The 24,719-nt window shown below is 39.0% G+C and overlaps 1 protein-coding gene across 1 annotated transcript in view; it reads right to left on the reverse strand.

Moving 5' to 3' along the window:
• Positions 1–286: 286 nt before the first annotated feature.
• Positions 287–24,719, reverse strand: part of LOC146684464 (copine-9-like) — a 116,497-nt gene continuing 92,064 nt past the window's right edge. Inside the window, exons 15-20 of the mRNA XM_085444716.1 lie at positions 21,641–21,822; positions 19,966–20,093; positions 17,197–17,299; positions 16,564–16,621; positions 10,551–10,624; positions 287–3,235 (exon numbers count right to left, since the gene is read on the reverse strand). Of these exons, the coding sequence (XP_085300842.1) occupies positions 3,053–3,235; positions 10,551–10,624; positions 16,564–16,621; positions 17,197–17,299; positions 19,966–20,093; positions 21,641–21,822 (728 nt within the window). The 3' untranslated portion in view covers positions 287–3,052. The remainder of the gene's footprint in view (positions 3,236–10,550; positions 10,625–16,563; positions 16,622–17,196; positions 17,300–19,965; positions 20,094–21,640; positions 21,823–24,719) is intronic.

Here is a 24,719-nt window from a genome sequence, read left to right on the forward strand (position 1 = left end):
CCCTGGGCCTGGTTGCAGGGTGGGGCCCCAGTAGCCCTATCCTGGGAAAGCTAAACTGGTCGCTGGATTTTCTTCTTTTTCTTTTTTGTGGCCCCTTACCCAGGGAAATTTGCCCTGTGAAACAACATAGCCAAACATGGGATCACTGAGCCACCCAAACCCTCCACTGTGATAAGGTGGCGATTCACTGAGGAGCTCTGTTAAGTACTGTATTTATTTTCACAACAAGATGAAAACAGATATAGGGCAATGAATCCAAATCGGTAATGAAGCAAATGCACCCCCATTATGTATTAAAGCTCTTTAATCTTTTTAATGAACCAACAATTTAAAGCTGGAACTCATTCTGAGTGATCTCTATAGTGCTGCTGAATGAATTACTACATACAACATACAACCAGCAAGAGTGTGTTGCTTTATGTTTGGATATATTGTACTGCAGATCATCACCTTCAGGTGATATGCGTAAACACAGACATAGTCAAACTTCATATTGAAACACGACAAGATATTTGTCAGAACAGTTAAGGGTTTCTAGGTCAAACATCTACATTCCCCTTATATGGACATTCTAAAAAATGTCAACATACAATTTAGCTGTTTGAAATACAGATGTAAAAGTTTCTTGAAGCTTTACTGTAAGCAAAAAGAACATTTATATACAATAAAACTTTAACCATCTTGTTTTGTTTTTTTAAAGGGCACCTATTATGCTTTTCCTTATACTCACATGACCAAAGGTTCAGCTAATGAGCTCAGGGTAGGTGTCAGTTATCCCTGCAAGCTAAAACTCAGGGTTCAAGCTGCTTTGAAAACTCTCTTTTCAGTTTGTTTTTTCTAACCATGGCTCTGTATGATGTCTCACAGAGCAGATATCACTGATACGGTCAACCGAGAGCCACAGCGCAGTCAGCAAGCACAAAGCTCCACCAATCTGCTGTTTAAGTCAGATTTTTATGTTGGGTAGCCAATCAGCGGAAATGCATAAAACAGCTTGGTTTAGACAGGTTACGAACTGATGCGCTGCACCAAGCCCCAGTATAAGATAAATAAGGATTATGTTTGAGCTGTGACTCATGCAAAGCAACTTTAGTAGAGTACTTGAATAAAAATATGAAGTTAGAAATAAGCATAATAGGTTGCCTTTAAGTTCATACAGCCATAGGACAACAGTAGGGGATAGACAAAAATCACAGCAGGGCTTTAAATAAGTTCAGAAAACGTTCTAATACCACTGGCATCTCGCAGAGTCTTTGCATTTCTGTTTTTCATGACCCTGCCAAAATATCAAAAATACATGTAATTTCACATGTTTCTGCAGGACACAAGGCATACAAGTTAGTTCCAAAATCTGCAAATGAAAATGTACAGTACAGATTATTTTGGACAATCACTTTGAGTGATGACAATTATCTAAACACTGCAACACTTCTGCTTCCCCGACATGCAATAAACATGACGTTGAAACGGATTATTTTAGAAAAAGTCTATATGGTCACACAGCAAATAAAACATCCCATATAAACCACGATTGTCACACTTGACATTAACTCTGAAGAGTGACACGTTTCACAAAGATGCTTGTAGTTCTTTACACGGGCCTCTGTTGTTTGTTGGAATGCCTGTCTTGAATTAAGATAGTAAGATGAGCTGCATCTGTTCATGCGTGGGTACTGTTTGAGTTAGTATAGAAATGTACAGTAGTCATGCATAATAAAGATACCCTGCTATACAAGGGGTGAACACTAGGTGGCAGGCTTTGCCAACTTTGCACACAGCTCCAGTCTTCTGGGGAATAAAATGTCAAGTCATGGCAGGGGAGAGGAAGGGACATGCATAGGGCAAACATTACACTGGAAGTCAGGTATATTGCTTTTCATAGAATGTGCGTTTATCTCTCATTGAGATTGTTCCACACCTTGTAAATATGCATACAAAGGCTTCTCCAACTAAAGATGGCACTGAGCTACAGCCTTCTCTGCTGCTGTCTCCAACCCAGCTCACATCTGCCTCATTGTTCTTTCCCTTCAAACAAAACAGATCTCCCGATGCTTTGTTCTTCCTCGCTTCTTTGTGCATCTCTTTTCTCCTCACTTTTTTTTTCTTTCTCTGCTCATTCTCTTACCCATTCCTCCCCTCGGTTCCCTTTACTCCCACCTACAATTTCTCCTTCCTTCCTTCCTCCCTCTTCCTCCTCTCTGCAGGGCAGCCGGAGAGTCTGGCATTTCTCTAACAGCAGGAGGGGAATCTGCACCCAGCCTCGGCCCATGCTGGGCAAAGAGAGTGTGGGTGTGGCATGTCTGACAGAGGCGAGTGTGTGTCTAAGTCTGTGACAGGCCACATGTGTGTGGATTCCCCATATTAGCTCTAACAACACTTATTTCCTACCTTAAAAAGGAGAAACCCAAGGACTCTATTTTCTCTGAATGGATTATACTAAAGTAGTTTGCATTCTCGATTACAGTTTCAGATTTGGCTCAGTAACAATAAGAGATCATAAAACGGCTGGGTGAAAATAGATTTTATTGTTGTGATCGGTCACTGCAAAGAATCAGTCGAAGTAACCCCACAGCACCTGATACGAGCTGGAGTCTATTCCTCATCAAGAAATTTGAATTTATTTAGCTTCAGCACTCCTGCCAAATGTGATGAGTGGCAACACTGGCCGAAGACCAACAGCAAAACCTTTTGTTCCAAATGTGTCTGGAGAGGGGAATCAGACAATTAAGAACAAACAAACAAAAAAAGCCAGGCTCTGAACGGTCTGGTATCAGAGGGGAGGAATGGTCACGGTTCAGTTGCAAACAGTAAATGAAAGCAATAAGAGGGCGGTTTAGAGCTACAGCAGTGGGCGGGTCAGGGATGACACCCGCTGTGTAGCTACGATGTGCCTGTTTATCCCCACGGGTGATGAGAGAGGAAGAAGGGTGAGTGACGGGTCGATTTTTCTCTCACTATTGTTTTTAAAGTGAAAAACAAGAGTGAGGGACGTGAGCCGAGGTAAGCAAGGAGGGAGAAGCAGAACCAAGAAAGGCAGAGACTGTGTCGGGGGTCAGATGTGTCTGTGCAGCTGCGGTAGTGGGGAGGAGGACAGGGCTGGTCGCGGTTCGATTCCTCGGCTCTTCATGAAAGACAGCAGCTGGTCGGGGATCTCGGCAAGGACGTCCTTCGCTAGTCGAGCCATGCTGAGGACCTGGTTGCCAGATCTGTCAATGTAGTCTCTGAATGGAACGAACTAAAAGCAGAAATCATTATATACATCCTGTTTATTTAGTACAGATAAAAAAGTAGCATACCAGTATAGACAACATAAAAATCTTTTTTTTCTGAAGCTCTCCCAAAAGATTAAAAAGCCTGGAATAGTGCAATGTTTTGCGAGAGTGATGAAAACTGCCAATATCTCACATAAACTGAAGAAATCATCAAACCGTGAAAAGATTAGCGAGTGACTCAGAGTACGGATGAATTCAGTTAGATAAAGGCTCATTAAGGAAAGTTTCCCTTAGACAAATAACCCTGAAAGGCAGCTATAAAAAGCCACTGATATTCAAAACTGACGGTGTCTCCGGAGTACCAAAATCCTCAAGTGGATGCTGGATGCTCCCAAGCCTGGCAGTTGTGCAAAAGGTTCCATCTGACCAACTCTCACAAGGAGAAACAGTGGGCTCAAGACCTTGGATGCCATGTTTGCATCACCGCCACACTAGCAATGATGCAGGGAGGCCAGTGATGATGGGTACAGGGTCTCTGGGGGTACAAAGTAATATGTGGATCTTCTAACTGGCCATTTCATGCCATGTAAAAGGTAGAATCAAACCTTCTCGGATAGAATTATTCCCACGCAGGACAATACGTGGTATTACAGCATTACAATCATGCTGGGCAAAACATCACTACCTGGGAATAAAAAGACATGGACCATCAGCCCTGGACCTCGGTGTCATTAGGATAATATATAGCAGCATATGTGGAAACAGCAGCTCTGAGATACAGTACTTATTAACTCCTAAAGTCTATTGCATGAGACAGCAGCTAAGGTATCAAAGAATACCTCTTAGCATATCTAGGAAGCTGCATTTGTAGGCTTTTCATGGCTGGCTGCAGAGTTTTCAAGATTAATTGTCCATTCTGATTTCAAACAATGTGGATCATGTCCTTTTTTAACAAAAAAACTGATAAACCAGCTTCTAATTTCACATTTGACAAACAGGTGACGCCACATTTGTTAAATAATGAGAAAGAGTGCTTGATTTGGGTATTATGTTTTTTGCCCAATTCCACATCAGGAGGTTAATGTAGCCATTCACTGGAGGTCTTGTCCAAAAGACAAAACTTTCAGAAGTTCTCTGTCATCTTAATGTTTGCAGAGATCTTTTCAGACATGAAAAATGGAAACACAGCTGGCTTCATCTGTCTCCTGAAGACATACCACTTGCATTTTGTGCATTTGTCATGTGATATTTGGCACCAGGTGCTGCGTGACAAGGGAGGGGAAAATAATGATACCAAGTAAGACAGCGCTTTGGTTGCATCAGTGATGGATTTTAAAGCTGTTCATGCCTCCGAAGCCTTACTTAAGGACCACTGTGAGCATGAGGGAAACCTTTGCCCCCTTCACAGTGAATCCTCTCAGACGCTGTCTCATCGGTTACAGCTTTTATTAGATAATGATTTCAGCAGCATACTTTAAAGTACTTTAAAAGTAGAAAATACATGCAGAGGATGTTGCAATGATTAATATGGTCATAGAAATCTCTCTTGCTCTCTTTCTGTGTTTTTCCCCAACTGCCATATGGCTCACTTGCTGTTTTTCTACATTCATTATCTTAAATTTGTGCCATTTTTTGTGCTTTCATGGCTTCAACCACAATTTATTTGACTTTTTTCACACATTAAATGTTCTGAAAAAGAAACAGGACTCAAGATACTTCGTATTAGCTCAACCTACTGACTTCTTTCAAATCAGGGTGTGGTTGTGGTGCTGACATGGAGAACTGTTATAGACTGTATGTGAAAGCTGGACATAACCAACATGCTAACATTACACTCTGCCTCAGCCACTTTAACTCAGCTGGAAAAGTGGCTGAGGGCAGCAGCAGCTCAGGTCAGCTGATTACAGTCCGAACAGAAGGAAAATCTGCTGGAGCTCTCAATAGAAATTTTAGTTAGTTTTCTACAATAGCTGGTAACAAAAAAAAAAAAAGAAAAAGAAAAGAAGAAAAAAGAAGAAGAAAAAAAGATATCTTTCAAAGAGCTACTTTTTTACTTTCTTTCTTTTAACTTTTAGCATTATTAACACAAATAGCTGTATTTAGCATCATGTACATCATGTACATGATGTACATCATGTACGCGAGCATCTCAGGTGCACAGCCATAGCTGTGAGCACCAAAGTGTGTTGAAACATTTTGTTTACGAGGACCACCCAATCAGAATAAAGCTAAATGGAGGGAAGGTAAAATGATTGTTTCAAACAGAGTATGGAATTGAAAGAAACATATTCGAGTTGCAGAATGAAACTATAACGCTGGAGATTCGACAAAAGGTAGCCTAATATTCTTTTTTTTTTTAAATTTTTTGTCTGAGATTTTCCCTGGTTATGTTGCCAATGTGACTTTTAAGTGGACATAAAACACTACATGTATGAAGGCTAGTTTGCGCCATGGAGCCCTCCTCTACTCAGGGGCTTAATTTCCAGGGGGGTTATGACCCCCACCCAATAATCATACCCAACCAATATAACCATAACCCCCCCCCCCCCCCCCCCAATAAAATTATGAATTATCTTGCATTAATAGGCTGTTCATTTTCTTTACTCATTTCAGTTATTACCAGCAAAATAGTAGCATGTTTAATCATCTAGGAATTTACCCAGATTTATTTATTTATTTAGACAGAGATCTTGACCCCCCCAAAGTTCAGCACAAAGTTGCGCCGATGACTCTACTACCCTATTCAGTATGTGAAGCTAGAGAAATAACTGTCTCCTCCATACCTGCTTCATGCCCAGGAGGACGGGGCTTTGGCTGTCCACACCCACTAGTAGATCATTACATGAAAGAACCTTTTAAATACAAGCGCGCTCATGCTCACAGGTATACACACGGGTGCTCAGTGATGACAGTACACATATTGAATCAATAACAACAAAAAAGCGTGAAATGTAGAGTGAGTGAATATTTTTCCTGCTAAGTGTAACAATCCTGATTGAATTATTGTGGTAATAAGGTTAAAGGCAATCAAAGGATTACTGTGTGCATGCAAATGTGATTACTGCTGCAAGTAAAACAGACTCAAAGACAATATAAGCTATACAAAAACAGCTTTAGAACAAGCGCATAAATTATATGGCTATTAACCTTGTGAGGGGTCAATTTTGTTTTTCATTAGTGCAATGCTTTACGGTGAGAAGTTAAAAATAGCTGCAGTAAAGTGTGTGAAGATTTGTGGATGTGCTCAACAGAAAGACATAAAATGAAGCTCTTGGCTTGACTGCAGCACTTTCACCTATGTTCTACGAAGAGCAAAAAAGCAGATTTAAGACGGATTATGAAAAAAAAATTGAAAGTATCCTGTGGCGGTCCATTGCAATCAAGTGGGACACAGAGCCCTGCTTCCATAAAAGCAGCTGCCCTTGAAGCGGTGCCTAACGAGAAACATCTTTTACTGTCACGATTCAGACCGCTAAAAATCCAGAATTGAAAAATGAGATGGACTCCCTGCTATTTCTATAATAGCCTGTGATTAATTTGTTTACTTGGTTTCCGAGCAGTTGGAAGCTACTGTGACATTTTACATTTGTAAAATATAACTTTGAAGAGGCAGAATCAGACACGCTGGGCCACTTCTTGAACATCTTAATTAAGACTCACGATAAACTTAAGTGCTGTTTCTATAGGTTCATAGTGTTTCCTTTCCTCAAGTATTACGATCTTCCTGATTTGTTAGTTTATATGGGTTTTACAATCCACCACAGGTGTTGGCTACCTATGGCTGGTATTAATTTCAGGGTGATGCTGTGTTTGTCAGACCCTAATGGAGATTTTCAGGAGAGTCAACTTACATTTCTTTTTGTTTTCTCACAATATACTTGAAGGAGAAACTTCAATTATCACTTGCCTTTATGACACAGTTCATTGATTTTAACTTGTGATACATATGCACATATCTATGCACTGCACTGCTGAGGAGCATCAACTGAATGAGCCATTAGAGTCATACAGCTCTTCCTTCCTTCTTTATAAACTTACAAAATAGCTATTGTCTCTGTGCTGGCTCAAACAAGATTAGGATGTGTGTTTTATTGCCATAAAATGTGACAATGTTGAAATTAATGCTAAATCACATGGAACAATAAAAAGCAAGACCAACTTTGAAGTAATATTTAGTATTTCTAAACATGATTGCATTTTTTTCCTCTCGGCTTTTAGACGCCATACATATATCTCTTTAAGTGCTCATTTATCATCTTACCCTTTGCTGACTCTTCTTCACTGTTATCCGGAACTTCAACAGTACATTGTTATCAGAGGCCCTTGTATTTACCCATTTATGTTCTCATATCTCTAAAAGGCTGTCTAAAATAACTGTTTAGTGTTGCCAGACCATTCTTCAGTGGGATCACCGCTTATTCTTCACCATACTCTCAGCTAAATAAGTTTCAGAAAGCGCCGCTCTCTCTTGTTGAGTTTGGAATTGGGAATGTTATAAGTGTGTCTTTTGAAAGATGAGGATCTTTTCAGCAACCTTTTGCATAAATAAATATAAACGTTCATGCATTTATAAAGTAAAAAATCTTGGTGTCCGAAAAATCGTATTAATATTAGTATTCGGTATGACCACCTTTATTCTACAATACAGTCTCTCTTAGGTAAGCCATGTTTTACAGATGGCTGTAGAAACTAATTGGATTACCTGTCTCTTAACCTCATATTGAAGATGATTTAAGCCAAACCTGTTGCTTCTGATTTTCAGTCCAGCTCTTGTGTAATCTGGCCTACCTCAGCCTTTTCTCACTGTTTCCATTCCTTAAGAATGGCTTCTTGACAGCCACCCTTCCCCTGTGCCCATTTCTGATGAGGCTTCAGTGAACAACAGATGGATCAGCTGAAAGGCCAGATGCATCTCTCACGTCCTGTGTCAGGTCTCTGCTGTTTCTCAAGCACATGACTTTAAGATACCATTCATCTACTGTTGACAATTTTTAGACCTATCACATCTTTTTTGTCCTCCACGTGTCTAGTTTTCAAAAAGATTTTTACAGGACACATTGCACACCATGCTGAGATATGCCAATTTTCTGGCTAATAGCTCTTCAGGAAATGACCTTGTCTCTCAAACTGTTATCTTTGGCATCTCTCAGAGATTCAACTACAGAAATGGGAACTAATAATATTTTTCTTTGCATAGACAGTAAAAATATAGATGCAGCTTCCTGTTCAGAAAACTAAGCCATTGTGCCCTACACCTGCATTCTAGCAAAAGGCCACCAGGTGGCGAGAGCTGTGGTTGCAAAAAGACTTCTGGTCCTATAAAAAAAGGAAAAAAAAGTATTTCTCTCCCGACCCCTATAAACACTTTGCTTTTGAATTCATTTCTTAGTAATTCATTTTGTCATTTGTTTTGTAACGTCTTAGCGGTGTTAACCCTACCTTAACACCGCTAAGACTTATCAAATAAGAAAAAAAAACAGCTGTTGTTCAGTGAGCAAGCGGTTCCAAAGTCAGACGTGTATCTTGTTAGTTCTTGGAACTAAGACCAGAAAAATTCTTTACAGGGTTTCAAAGGAGTTCAGAAAATAACGGGAGGCATCACTGTAGCTACGTCCATCTGTTATACTGTCTATGCTATTCTTCCAACAGCCTGCCAGTAACAAAGTGTCTAAAGATATAGTTTAACACGGGTTCTATGATATTTTTCTGTTATGTGCAGACATAACAGAAAAAACTAAAACAGTTAAAAAGTTAAAAATCACTGAGACAAGGCGAACTACAGAGGGAGAGGTCAAAGAGACCAGACAGCAGACACGAGAACACGACCAGGATCACAAAATGGAGCTATAGTCAACAAAATCTGGGCAAAGGACTAAAGCACAGAATAACAAAATCACAAGTAGAAAGAAACAATTGATAGAGATCACTAACAGCAGACTATAAAGCAAGAATATAAAACCTTTCTTAAAATGAACACAAACTATGAACTCACAAACAACTGAAAAACCCTGAGTCACACACCCGGAACGCTTGATCCTTTTGCTTTACATAAGTAAATATCCAAACAGATTTAATACTGAGGCACATGCCTTTTATAAGTTACGACTATTTAACACATCAACACATATATTAATATCACCACTTCATGAACGTCATTTTAACATCATTTTCATACATGACATTGATTGAAATGTTCATGTATTTCTTTATTTCTTCCTTCTTTTTGCTGCACCCTTTAGGTTTACCCCATGTGTCAGTCTTACTGCACACCTCACCACTGGCTCACTGTAACACACTTCTCTGCCACTCCTGACTTCCACCGTTCTTTTGTCAGCACCCTATCATACGTCTTCTTTAGATCCACAAAGACTTACTCGATGTCCTCCATCCATCCTCCTCGCTCTCATTTTCTTCAGTCATGCTCCTTAAAACACTCCTTCCATCTTTTCAACACACTTTCTTCACTTGTTAGCAAATTTCCTTCCGTATCCTTAATCACTCTAGCTTCCTGCACATCCTTTCAATGTCTCTGCCGAGCCGATCAATAGAACCCAGTTTAAGCCTTTTCCTTTGCCACTTCTCTCTTTGCTGTACATCTACCTTCTACCCTTTCTTCATCTCACTAACTATCCCAATTTTTATTTGCTATTTTCCTGTGCTTCTTCATTTGAACACTGAGCCTCCCTGTCCTCTATTTTTTGTCTCATTGTAGCATCTTTAACTTACAATATAAAGTGTCCTGAGGTATTAGTTGTTGTTATGAAAATTTGATTGACAGAAAAGAAAGGACCTTTTATGGCTTTAAGTCACTTTTTAATGTTTAAATTGAGAGTTTAGAATAACCACTGTTAATAAATGGTGAATTACAAGATAATTTAAATGTTGCAAATTTTTTTACAGTGAAAAAGAATGATTGATATATATATTAATATAAACCAGTCATTAGCAAAATTACATTTATAATTGATCCTTATGACATTAGTCTGTGTGATGAAATGTACCATAGCTGATGAGAAACAGTAAAAATTACAGTAATGCCTTTAAGCTTTGTAATCTATCTGTTAAAGGTTACCAAATGTTGTTTTTAGTCAAGGTTTTGTACTGACTGATCAGTGATAAGCAAAAGGCATGGATGAGAAACGTCGGCATTGTTATACAGTAAACTTGTGTAATACATATGGATACTGCATACTGTATGAGGCAGTCCCCAGTGAGGGTCTGAGTGTGTGCTATAAATGCAAGCCGTCCTCCACCGGGGGACATAAACCCCACGCTGATGTTGTTGACAGAAACATGCTCAAGACTAACCCGAGGACTTAACCGAATTTCGAGGCGTACCTGAACAATGTCTCTCTCAGCAAGACGCCCTCTTGAGGATACTCTCACCTCATCTCCATCCAGCTCCTCCATAGCTAAAAGGAGAGAAAGAGGCAGAGCGTACATGACTCAACCAAAGGGGGAGAATATAAAGAAGGCACAACACGTTCTTTTGTATTTCACTGTATAATTGCTGAAGCAGAACAAAGCACAGAGGCTAAGAAGCGCAGAGCTGTTAGAATATTTTATATAGCAAAAACCTCGAGCCAAATATGGAAATGAAAATAATAACTGAAACTAATTCCAGCCACTCAAGAGCGGGACTGAGTAGCTTAAGAATACAGAGCAGTGTTTAGAAGGCAGGTTCAATTACAACCAAACACAGAAGGAAATTTGGAAAAACTTTACAGTACAGCCCATGACTAAGGGCATAATTCCCCAGTAATTAAATGGAATTGTAATGTGTTTTATATGAAATTACAACATTATCATATGTATGCATGTAATTTACAAGCATGCCTAAAGTCACTAGAATAAGGGGTGACAAGTCATGTTTTACACAAAAGATGAGTACTTACAAATACAGTAAACACATTTAAGTAGTACATAAGTCATATTAAATATTGCATAGGTTCTTTTTGTTGGCACCCTATCATACGTTTTCTTTAGATCCACAAAGGCTCGCTGTCCTCCATCCATCCTCCTCGCTCTCATTTTCTTCAGTCAGTGCTCCTTAAAACACTCCTTCCATCTTTTCAACACACTTTCTTCACTTGTTAGCAAATTTCCTTCTGCATCCTTAATCACTCTAGCTTCCTGCACATGCTTTCAATGTCTCTGCTGAGCCAATCAATAGAACCCAGTTTAAGCCTTTTCCTTTGCCACCTCTCTCTTTGCTGTACATCTACTAAACTATGCTGTAACTGTAAGTACAGCATCATTTCCTGGTCATTTAATGGGAAACAAAATGTGTCAGGATACAGGTTGTATTATGGAGTGACTTAACTTAGCCCAACGTCTGGATATTTTTACAGGAAATGAGACTGTAAGTATTTTTAAGTATAGCATAAATAAAAAAAGGCCCAACTGAATAATAGAAAATCAATCATGAATATCAACATAAAGAATATGGGGGCTTATACCCTTAGTCATGAGCCTTATTATAAAGTGCTACCTACTTTGCGCCAGGCTGGAGGTGCGACTTTTAAAGGCAATGAAAAATAGCACCTGCATAAAACTCCATATCTTCTATCTGACCAAGACAAAAAGGTAAGGTCGCTACGCACAACTTGAGGATGCAAATACATTTATACAGAATCTTAGGTAATAGGGGGCAAAACCTCCTGGCAAACAATGAAAGATCCTTGGCTGACCATTTTTTAAAAATACATAATTCTGATTTTAAAATTGTTTCCAAATGGACGCTGTGCCAGTATCGGAGACATAACCTCACCGCCTGCTGGATGCCCTTTTTAAACATCCCCTCGATGTCACTGTTAGACTTTGAAGCAAAACTAAGCCTGTGCTTGAGAATTGCTTTATGATATCCTTTCATTCAATTCAATTTCAGTTGAGTTTTATTTCTATACTGACAGTTCAACAATTGTGTAAAGGTGCCAATAACAGAGAATGCCAGTGATTAGACAGTCCCTTTTGAACGGCTCTTGTTGGGAGCATAGAAATCCCTCTAAACAGGAAAAGACTTCCACCACAATCAAACCATCTGCTGCAACCACTTAGCAGGCAAAAAATATTGACATGCAATGAAAACACATGTAAGTGAAAGGAGGGCATTGGAGGAGAAAAGTTCAATGTATTACGTGTCTACCAGGAGCCTGAAGAAACTCTTGGAGCCACATTGTGGATTGGAGAATAATTATTAACCTATTGGGATAACTGCAGAAGGGACTTGACAGCCAAAATAACAAAGTTCAGGCCAATCCATTAATGACGTAACTAAAAATAATGGAAACATCAAAACTGGTTGTGCTACAATGATATAAAACGCACATTAGACAGAGAGTCGCTGTTGTTGTTGCATTTCCAGATAGGTTTGGGTGTAATATTACTAGAAAGATTTCAGGGACAGTCAAAGCAACACAGCAAACACTAACTTAAAATAAAACCTTGATTAATTGATTGACTTAGGCATCAGAAACCTCCCTATAAACCAATGAAAAACAGGAGAATATCAACAGAAAATGGCAGCTCTCCTTTAAAAGCGTTTTCTGTTCACTGTAACCGAAGGCACAGAAACAAAAGATGAATCAGGTTCAATCAGGATGAACAAAACAGAAAGAGAAACATAAGAAACTTGACAAAAACTGGCAAGCAAAGCAAAGGCTAAAGGCACACACTCATTAACACATCGTGCTCTGACAACCAAAATGGCCAAAGGCCTTGAAGTGCAACTTCAGTCAACCTATACAGGCTACCATCCACTGCAGGACTAAGATCTCAGCCAATGACATGAAAATCAGGACCTGGAAGTAGCATGATAAATGGTAAAAGTGCTGGGTCTTATATAGTGCATTTCTACTTTACCTGAGCAATCAAAGAACTTTACACAACGTGTCTCATTCACACATTCACTTTTTTCTATGTTTAAGTTTCTTCTATCTAACATTCACACACATTCACTGCAATGGATGGATCAGAGAACAACCTGGGGTTAGTGTCTCACTCAAGGATATTTAGCATGCAGACTGGAGCAGCCAGGAGTCAAATTAGCAGCCTTACAATTAGTAGATAACCTGCTCTACCTCTGGAGCTACAGCTACCAAAGCATGGTAAACATTAACCATCTATGTCCTCCTTACTTTCTTTTAAGGGAATATAACAGAAACTATAGTGATGTTGTCTCTATATAAATAAGAACAAACCAAGAAAATATTCACTGTATTACAATTAAGAACTTGATATCAACATTTCTAGTTGCTAAGTGGTTGTCATTGTGCAGCCAAATAACACCGTCTTCATAGCGTGTGCAGCAGCTAGCACATCCACACTCTGAGGTTCTATTAAATCAGTTTGACCTCGCGACCTCCCAGCACGCCTGAGTACTTTCACCACCAATCCCAGCATTTGATTCCTTAAACAAGTAGAAAATAATGGGCCGTCCAACATAATGAGGAGACTTTATGTTGTCACACCCTGTCGAGCAGTAACACACTCACACACGCAAACAGTTCCCACTGAAAAGTCATTCATTGATTTGTGGGCTGTAAGCTGCTTGCACACTTGAGTCCATTGACTTTCCTCAGCTATTTTCTCAGGAGGGGGCAGAAAGAGCTGGTGTACATAAAGAACCAATTATGACACAGCTGCTTTTCCTGTTCGAGTTCCATCAAGACAAGCAAAATTCAAGTGCTGTTTGTCAGATAAAACACCACATCTTTGTGCCTTTCCAAAGTCAGGCTCGTTGAATTTTATTAAATGTGTTTGGAGTTCAGATTTATTCTGTGCACGGTGCTTGTGGGAAGATCTTGCTCAGCTATATATACATATGCATACACATTTATACACTGCATACACATGCGCACATATGTACACATACAAACACGTGCTCAAACAAAATAAACAAAATCTCAGTGACTCAATCAACTTTTCCTACTCTGTTTTTTATGTGCATTTTGGTGATAAATATTAACGTTTAACTCAACAAATGCCTTCTTTGGAGTAAAGCCAAAGGTAAATATTATTTTCTCACTATTGGATACTTTGTTTTTGACATTACATATAAACAGAAAAACTGAAAAAATGGAGGCTGACATTACAAAGTCTGACTTTTTTGTTGTTTTGTTTCAAGAAAACCTAATCTAGTGTTATTAGTGGGGGGGGGGTTATTTTTATTTTGCTTGTTTTGTGGAGACGCTCATAGGGCACGCACACAAAACACTGTTAAATATAATTAAATATAATTAGAGATTTGATCCTTACCTAGTGTTCTGGTCAAATTTGACCTGTTTTGACATTTGACACCAGCAAAAATACAGAGCATTTTATTTCCCAACGCCTAACATACCTACGATTTGTCACGGCCCAAGGTGTCTCATAGTAATGCTAAAGGTACCCTTCCGCGTCCTTTTGAGGCGCTCCAGATTGTCCAATAGAATGCTGCTTGCAGTGGTAACACGCTTAAAAGAAATCTGTATCTGAGTGACTTCTAACCCCTAAGTGTTTGATTCAGATGTATTTCAATGTCTATTTATACACCCACATACAATTTACAAGCATACATCATTCAAGCTGCAGCTCTACTGAACACAAGCTGCTATGGGTGCATCATAAAAAAGAGAGAGGAAGAAAAACACTGTGCATTGTCTTTTGTAGCTGAGGGTAAAAAAGTATTTTTCCAAGAGAGAGAAGGTAGAGAAAGAGTTATTTCCTGTTGCTGTAGCAGCAAATGTGCCAGAAAATGAGGGCTGCCAGTACCTTATCTTCAAGCTCAGGTCTGTGAAGGTAAGGTCTCTTTAGCTCATTATAAATGAGACCAAAGCTTGATTTGTAGTTCTCTTTTGAATCCTGCATTGAAATGCAGAATTGCTCTAGTATCACTAGTAAAACTGAGCTTATCATGTTGGACTTGGAGCTAACTAATATTGGACAATCATTACTTTCACTAATGCAAGAGTTAGAGAGAGACGACTTGAGAACTGCCTAAATCTATACACAGACTGAGAATAATAGGTTAAATCTTTGTATAACTGTACATATGCTTTTTCTTTTTCAAAGTTACACTACAGCAGAGAGGAGACCAGAAATAGAGACACAGACACATGACACACAGTAATAGCTACTGGAGAGATGTAGAAGAGGAACTGTTGAGGTCTAACTCCCCAGTGTTTCAACAGCCATGATCCCATACATTATGTATGTGTTAGTGAGTGTGCTGGTGCTTTCGGGATGTGTGCATATGAGGCTGAGAAGAAACAGCACCACCACTAGAATTAGCAGGACAACAAAAAAGACTGGGTGAAAGACTTTTAAAAGACGATGTGATTTCATAGGTGCAGGTCTTGCATCACGAACAGCTCTTCTAATCTCTTCAGATACCTACAGAATGGAGTCTTGTGTGTACTACCAGGCATCGTATCATTCAGCAGACCAAAACAATGACTGTTATGCCATTATCTGTAAGAAATGCTCAAAACAATAGCAGCACATAGAGTGCATGGAGTAAAGACAGCTCTATCAAACATGTTAAATAAAGCTGCTGTGGCTATCGCGAGTGCTATTTCTTTCACATGAGGATTATGTTATGTAACGTTCCACACAGTGGCGAGGCCACTGATGATGTAGCTGATTACCAGTTGATGCAGATGATGGCATTATTAACAGTAGGTCTTAAAAACATGACAATGCAAAATTTGCAAATTAGTGTATGAGCGTAACGAGGTTAGCACTGAGATTTGGGACGCACAGGAGGCTAAACAGCTTTCTCAAGAAAATGCTGTCCAAAAGAAACGATAGAGTAACTGAAGTCCTTTGTCACATTATCTAACAAGTAACCCTCCAAAAAAACAACAAAAAAACCTATGAAATATTGGTCGGTAGGTAGAGCTTGCTGGCTGCCTCTCATTTTTTCACAATCTCTCAAATGTCATGGGGCTTTTATGGTGAGTCTGAAGCAATCGCACAAAAAGATAGGTGAGGAGCAAAGAGACAGGTTGATACAGATTTCAGTCAAAGGCTTATAACTGGTTGGGTTTTGCTTCTTTTTTCAGGCATCTTATAGTAAAGACAGACAGGAACTGTTGAGGAAGAGGAGAGGGGGAACGACATGCAGCAAATTACCAGGGCTCAGCTGCTGAGGGGCTGGTCATCTGTCACATAATGAGTGAGCATTCATCCACCTCTATGAGGCAAAAAAACTTCTTTGCAATTTTTATGGGCAAATTGAAAATGTGCATAAAAACATGGATGGAAAATCATCTACTGTGACATGGAAACAGGCAGGATAGGCCTTTTTTTCCACCTTCACATTAAGCCATAAAATAAATAATAGACCCTGTTAGTATACCCAAACACTTACCATCAAACTCAGCCGGCCCAACACCTACGATGATAATGGAAAGAGGGAGTGATGCCGCCTGTTCAGACAAAAGGAAAGATGATCCACATTAACTCATTAGATTTTTAAAGCCACGGGTGAGAAGCAGGAAATTAAATGTTGATTCACACTTGTTAAACGTTTTATCTTGTTTTGGGTGAGGCTATTAACCTGATGCAGCAGCCTACATTTTGTGATTTAAAGTAATGACCTGAGAAATTTACTTTGCACTGCGTGATGGGTAATTAGGATGAAGACAATAACAGAGAGCTTGCTTTTAATGCTCTACACTGTGTGCTTTGAGAAACCTCAGAACCCAACCAAACACTGCTTAAAAATTAATTTGATGGGTTACTGAAATTACTGACCTCTTCAAACACTACGTCAATAAAGATGAAAAAAACTCCCCTCTGTTCAAGAAAAGCTTCACTTAGAGGCTCTTACCAAAGAATGCTAATCGTTTTTATCCAAACAATGTAAAAACATTATCTTCACCCCACATGCAGGAGAGTCAGTGGGGTCACAGAGGGCTGTTATTCATCAGTACGCCTGCAGCTTTAATTTTTAACACATGCATGCAAGGGAGTTGTATACATGTGGTGTTTGTTTACTCACATTGACCACAGCCTCTTTGGTCTGGACCATGTCAGATATCACTCCATCTGTGATCATCAACAGGACAAAGTACTGAGAGCCATCTGTAATCTCTGCTGCACAGCTGGGGAATGTGCATAGACAGACACACGGACACCCACGCACACACATAGACACACACATAGAAATACACAGGTTAAAGCTAATAATCTGTGCAAAGAAAACATAAGAAGGCCTGTCTGTTTTCGGGGCAATGAGCTGCAGACGAGACTGATTCAAGCTTTGTCAAAAAAGACAAAACAAAATTTATTGAGAGCTTATATAGAATTATTAATGCTCCTGTAGAACATTAATAAATAATAATCAAATAGTCAAATGCAAAAACAGACAATTATAAAGTACCAGAGTGAAAGTGATCGTTCTGTCATAAAACGTGTCATCCATTCTTTAAATTACTGCCATGTTGACTATTGCTGTTGGATACATGCTTGCCTTAGTCCCATAGGAAACTGCAGTTTCAAAATATAAATGCAAAATATAAATTCTTTTGAATTGAAATCATGAATTACACTAAACTTGAAAATGTCAGCTTCAGAAATTTCTTTTTACACATTTTGAACTGATAATAGATTTGAAAGTTTCAAACAGCTTGCCTGGACACAAAGACCACTTAAATGGCCCGTTTTCTACTTTCTGTTGTAGATGGTAAATGAACTGGTTTGGACTGATTTAGCACTTTTCTATCTGAGCACTCAAAGCGCTTTACACAACTTGTATATTCACCCATTCTACGCTGTTTCTAAGTGCTTCCTATCTAACATCCTCTTTCCTCACACATTCATACTCCGATGGATGCAATGGAGAGAAACATGGGGGTCCTTTCCCAGGGATACTTTCCATAAAGACTGGAGCACACTGTGATCGAACCATCAACCTTCCAGTTAGTAGCTGACCTGCTCTACCAGCTGAGAAAAAGAAAAAAGATTAATTTATATTATCCTGAGCCTCAATTCATCCTCTGTGTGAAATAAGGCATTTTAGCTTCTATTTTAATCTCTACTTTATTTATGTTAAAGTAGATGCTAATGTGGGACTAGGCTCTGTAGCGCTTACAAAGGGATACACTAATAAATAACTTTTTTTAATAACAAAAAAATAAATAAATGCTAAAGTTTTGCCGATACCTAATATGACCGATGTTTATGGTGGATAATGTTAGCAAAATATGCTTGACAATGACTACTATTCCTCTTACACAATCCTGCCTTGCTATAACACAATACAGACTTAAACTATATATAGTTACTGCAATAAAAAGTGGACTTCATATCTTTCACCCAGCATAGCGACCCATCCACTCACACCCTGAGCCAGAAACCTTTTAATAATAACAAGCACCCCAAAGTTAAAATCCTGCAACCGCACTTCTCATTTTTCCACTGCTCTTCATTCCCTGTCCATCATGGGGAATGATAAGAAAACAAGAGTATGTACTCACATCGCTAAAGATCAACTTTAACTCGATATGAAGTCAAATGAGTTTCAAGCTGGATGTGTCTGCGTGTGTTTTTTACCTGCTGCTTGTGAATTTACTGTTAGAGGGAAGAATCTATCACCACTGACTTCCCTGTTTTGTGTTGATGAAAACAGTATAAATCTGTGTCAGTCAGTGTTTCTGTGCCTTTGTGTGTAATTGTGTGTGGGTGTGGTGTTAATAAATGGGATTGTAGCATACTGCTAGGATGATTTTGTGAGTATGTGAGTTTTTTATTTATACTCTCTTAGCACCACTTTAATGCCTTCTGCTGCTTGGCAGGTGGCATTCCAACACAGGGTGGGATATATAAATGACAACTGATCATTCAGTGCACGTAAGTTTTAACGTCCAACATTCTGTTCTGCTCGAACAACCAGAGCAAAAACATGCAATTTACTATGGCAGCAAAATCTTTTTCTTTCCCGTTTTTTTGTAACACATCTAGGAACCACTTCAGAAATAACGATGCAGGATATATATAACGGCTATTTGCACAAAGAATCTTAACCTTGAAATTCTGAAATACTAAAAAAAAAAAGATTTACACATTTCCTGTGTCTCCAGTGCTTTTACTTTTTGAATGTGTTTAAGTGTCAAAGTCATAAAAAATATTGATACAAAGTGACAATATGTTTTTTTGTCATTTGTTTAGTCTTTGACTCCACTGTTATTGCCTTCATCAGATTTCAGATAACACCAGGATGATGTACAAACATCAGATTGATCAGTACTGGTACTTACTGAGGACATCAGAATACCAGATTTTCTTAATTCCCCTGCTCATTTCAACTTTAAAAAATGCCATGCTGCGCAAATTATACATGCGATGAACCAAATAGGTGTCCATAGAGCTACAAAGCCCAGGAGCCTAGACTTACTGTTTTTTGCAGCTTAATATAAGAGATTATAAAGATTTTTTTAATTATTATATATCCCTGTATAAAAAAATGATATTTAACTCCTCATCACAGCTGTCTCCTGTCTAAACTTCTGACCTCCAAACTTTCACAAACAGCATTGCACATATATATATAATATTAATGCTACTCAAATTCATAGCTTTCTCCAGGATTTACAGTTATTAAAAACTAATTTGATGTAACTACGCACACCTACTACTTAAAAATATAATATTTTACCGCATACATCCATCTTGTTTTTTTTTCCACTGTTTTCACTGAGATTTGAATTTGAATGCTAATCAATAAAATCAAAATCAAATCAAAAAATCAAAATCAAATCTTCAAACTTACTTTGCAACTTTGTTGATAACAGGTGCAAAGTTAGTAGGTCCATACAGCTGCACCGCCCTCAGGCTCTGAAAATAAGTCTCCAGGACTCCCTCGATGCCCACACAGTTTGGATTATCATTGTCACCATTCTGCAACAAACAGCAGACATTGCCCTTATGAAGTATGCAGTGCACATATAGTGTATATTAAATATTGTACACAGGCTGGATATGCTGCTGTCAGCTTTGATAAAATCAAATCTATCTACATTTAACTGATTATAATCTGATTAGATTCATCACTGGGTGATGAAGCTCATTTAAAAAGAGAGTACACACATTTACAACCTGAGTCAGTTTCACTCTTTAAACTAAAAAACTGGCTACTTTCTCACATAGCTGCCCAGCTCAAGCACAAGCAGCAAGTATCCAGTTTTAAAGGTTTCAAAAACACATACAAATGTTAGGAAATGCACTCTGTCCTTGAAGCATTCATCAACATGAAACATGAGCACAGATAGATATTTTCTATTCAAAGTTTCCACATCATGTCACATTTTTAAAGAAACCAGAAGGACAAAAGAAACTTCTTTTTTTTTTTTTTTTTTACTACCTGCAAGTCATTTTTGACCAGATTTGATGCCTGAGACTTGTGAAACTGGAGTCATGGCACTGCGTGTTATATTCTGCACATTCACCCTTTTTATCAGTGATGGAATATTTTAACTAACACTGGAGATGAGTTACATGTTATGTGGACATCAAAATACTACCCCTTTGTCACTACTACTTCACAACACTAACTATAATCACCCTGAAACCAACAGCAGATGGACCAGTGTTAAAGAGCTAGCAAATGTTAGCTAATCCGCTCTCATCATTTTTTGTAAATGTTTAAATGCTAACTACTTTCTTGTCCTTTTCCTTCCAAACAGTAATATTACACAGGAACATTCCAACCAGTAACATAGTAAATAATACATACAACAATCTGCACTTTTCTCCCATCCTGGCATATATGTAAACATCACCAGCACGCTGCTGTTTCAGTGGTTATTAACCAGTTTTAACCAGCGTGACGAAAGGCATATGGATAAAAATGCCAAATGTTAAATCACTTTGATCAGCCAGATTCCCCTTGCCAACTTTTTATATGCGGTGATTGCATTCACTGCAGTGTCTTTGGGGAAAAAAAAACATTTTTTAATGGAAAGGACTGTTGCCCTTGTGGTCTTCAAACTGAAAGAGCTAAAACACTCTGGATCATAAGAAGTGAGATCAGTTAAATGCAAAAAACATTGTTACAGAAAGAAAACAATAGAATCAAAGAAAAATGAATGCATTTTTTTTAAGTAGTAGTTATTTCTAAGAAGTTTTCCTATTTTTAAAAAAAAAATCCTGCAGTTGTCCTGTCTGTTGAAGCACTTCTGTAAGACCGCAGCAATCAATACTTTCACAGCACAGGTAGGTAATTCAGCTTCATAGCCACTGATTTTTTATTGGTTTGTCCCCTCGGGAGGGAGCCGGGAGGAAGTGGAGCGGATCCTGAGAGATTCCTGCTGGCAGGCAGATGAGCCAACTTCTCAACTTGTACAAACAGCTGGTGTCACGGCCGCATCTTCTAGTCCAGCACACCCTGCCACAGATGAACTGTGCATATTTGCCTTCTACATTTAAACTGTGCGTGTGTTTCTTACCAGCGGGAACGCGTGGGAGATTTTGCCATCGGGGGGCAGCTTAGCACCGAAGCCATAGGCAGGAAAGAGCTTATCGCTGTCGTAGTCCTGGATAATTTCTCCCACTGCTTTCAGTGCCATGGCATATGCATTCATTTGGTACGGACTCATATAATGGAGGGAGGTGGGCTGGGATGGGTTACCTTAGAAGAGGAAACACACATGCACACAGAGCACAATGTGAAGTGAACAGTGCCTCCTTCTCTCTGGTTTGTTTTCATCTGCAAAATACAAGCAACACTAAATCACCAGTGGAAAACTATGAGATGATCAATGCCAAGAAAATACCATATGTTTCATCTCCTTCTTTCAGGTTTTCCCGATGCAGCAAACAGAGACAGGCTATGGCTGTGATGAATTATGTATAGACTTGTGGGTGTACCAGTAAAATCTGATAGTTGCAGGGAAAGAAGACACTTTTTATCTCTGGAAAATCAAAGACTCACGGAAACAGGATTTTGTATGGGGAATTAAGGAGTTTATGCAATCATGCTAAATGTCTTAAGAAAATGCATTGGTATTGCTAGCGCTGTAATTATTGCACACATATAAAGATCGCAGAATGTGACTAAAAGACAGCTCTCTCTTTGCCCCCTTGGGATAAGGTGGTTTGGACTCTCTCTTCCATTCTAAAAAGAGTGCCCTGCTTTTAAAGGGGATGAAGGGGAGGGGTATGGGGGGGTGATTTGATTATCCACGACAGATGCCTGCTCCCCACACACCCACTGATAATGTATTCCCCCTAATCCCATCAAGCTCCCAACTGCGCTGCAGGTGCACCTCTGGCCATGAAAATACCAGACACATTCACCATTCCCTGTGCACGTTGCACGGTTGACTGCACGTTCCATCATGTGAAAATAAGAGCCTTAATGTAACAATCTATCCAGCACCCACCATCAAGAAGTTGAGTATACCTGCCAATGAAAGGTGAAGGGTCAAATTATATTAGGGAAAGAAATACCTTTGCTGTGTCTAACAGCAGAAAGCACAGTTTCAGACAGAGGAGACTGCAGTTAGGAGAAAACACGAGGTGATATAACTGAATAGCATGCTAATTAAGTAGCATAAAGGCACATTTCTCATATATCATTTCCCCAGCAAGAGCCAATCAAGCTTCGTGCTGAATCCAGACTTCTGTTAAATACAGCTGATTTGCACATTTACCACCACTTCCAGCTTAATGCTTTTAAACTAAACTGTTTTAAGCTTGTACAGTTTTGTCAAGAGCACCTGGAGTAGAATATATTTTTGATTGAAGCATGGGAATCTCCACAATGCTCACACCAAAAGAACAGACAGTGTAAAAATGCTTTTTAACATCGTCACAAATAAATCCACGTATGTCTGTTTGTCTGTTCTTCTCATCTTTTTACCTGTCCATCTGATCTACCTCAAACTTGGCAGATCAATTGCGAGGGACTACATAGTTTGATTAAAAGTAATAGTGAGTGTTCGGAAGGTTACTTTTATAATGTATTCCACTACAGATTACAGAATACATGCCCCAAAATGTATTTTGTAACGTATTCAGTTACGTTACTCAATGACAGTAACATATTCTGAATACTTTGGATTACTTAATATGTTATCAAGCTTTTTATAACTACATGAATGTACTATTGCTGTGTGATTTATTACTATTACTGAAGGTTACTCGCCATACCAATACCAACTAGATTTTTAAATCTTAATATAATATTAATATAATATTAATATAATCTTAACATAAATGAGTAACAGTAGGTATATAAAACAGGTCCGCGGCTGCGAACCATAGTAAAGGGACCTCTGGCGGGTTCCGTGTGGGGCTCATAGCCGAAAACTAGCTTTACTTTGTTGTCTGGGTCAACTTTGCTAGTGAGAGACAGAGAGAGGCGTTGAAAGGCTGCTCCAACTGAACTTATTGTTTTGGAGGAAAACACGAACACAGTGTACAGTCGAGTCTTAATAGCTTACTTACAACTGGACTATACTGCCCACGAGGCTAAATTCTTTAGGGCTATGCCTGTAACACTCTGCCTATTGCCTTCATATTAAATCATTTTTTGAACAATAATTTAAAAAAATATTTCGTCACCTCATTGTGCAAGTAGAGGTGACATGGGCCGCAAGGTTGAGCATTAGAGCCTCTTAATGTATGTTTTGTTTGGGTTTCCACCGGCGTGGAATTACCAAAAATAGAGAGGGGACAGCCTAACATATGAAACAGGAAAAGACCGCCGTGTAATCCCTGTATTTCAAGAAAGTAACTGTATTCTGAGTACCACCTTTTTAAACGGCAACTGTAACGGAATACAGTTACTCATATTTTGTATTTTAAACACGTAACAGCGGTACACGTATTCTGTTACTCCCCAACACCGGTAATAGTTTTATATTTTGATAACATGAGCCCCTATAGGACAGCACTTAATGACAGTGGGAAGGAAGACCTCTGTCAGAAGACTTATGGAGGGTTAGCCATCTGCCACAAGTGATGGGGAGGAAGGGAAAGAGAAGCATAAAGAGCACAAACAGGACAAAAACAAGTTTAAGACATGCAAAGGTAATATATATAAGTGTATGGGGAGTGAATGGAGGGGGAATGGATGCTTACTGGATTGTGGGAAGCCTCCATTCAGCTTTAGCCTGTAGCAGCAGGACCATTAAGGGATGGTTAACGGTCACCTGATCCAGCCCTCACTATAAACTTGATTAACAAGTACAGTTTAAAGCCTTATTGCTGTCTCCTAAACCCAAACTGGAAGCTGTTTCCACTCGACTTCTGGAAACTCCAGGAATCGCAAGTCTGTACTCAGAGAGTGCGCGTTGTCCCACCTAGAGTACCAAATGCTTTCTTAGCATCTGTTTAAGACAGGATGCTTCTCATTTTGACGATATTGTGCAGATAAAAGAAGGCAGTCATAGTTCTTTGTTAAATATGGAAGTTAAAGGACATGTCCTAGCCAAAACGGACTCCAAGGTTCCTGGGAGTAGTGCTGGAGGTGAAGGTAATACCATACAATATAAGTAAGTTCATATTATTATTAAAAAACAA

This window comes from Copadichromis virginalis, linkage group LG20 (assembly GCF_057382275.1).
Source record: "Copadichromis virginalis isolate Kocher_CV1m ecotype Utaka linkage group LG20, C_Virginalis_male_GT1.1, whole genome shotgun sequence".
In the NCBI taxonomy this organism is placed as follows: domain Eukaryota; kingdom Metazoa; phylum Chordata; class Actinopteri; order Cichliformes; family Cichlidae; genus Copadichromis; species Copadichromis virginalis.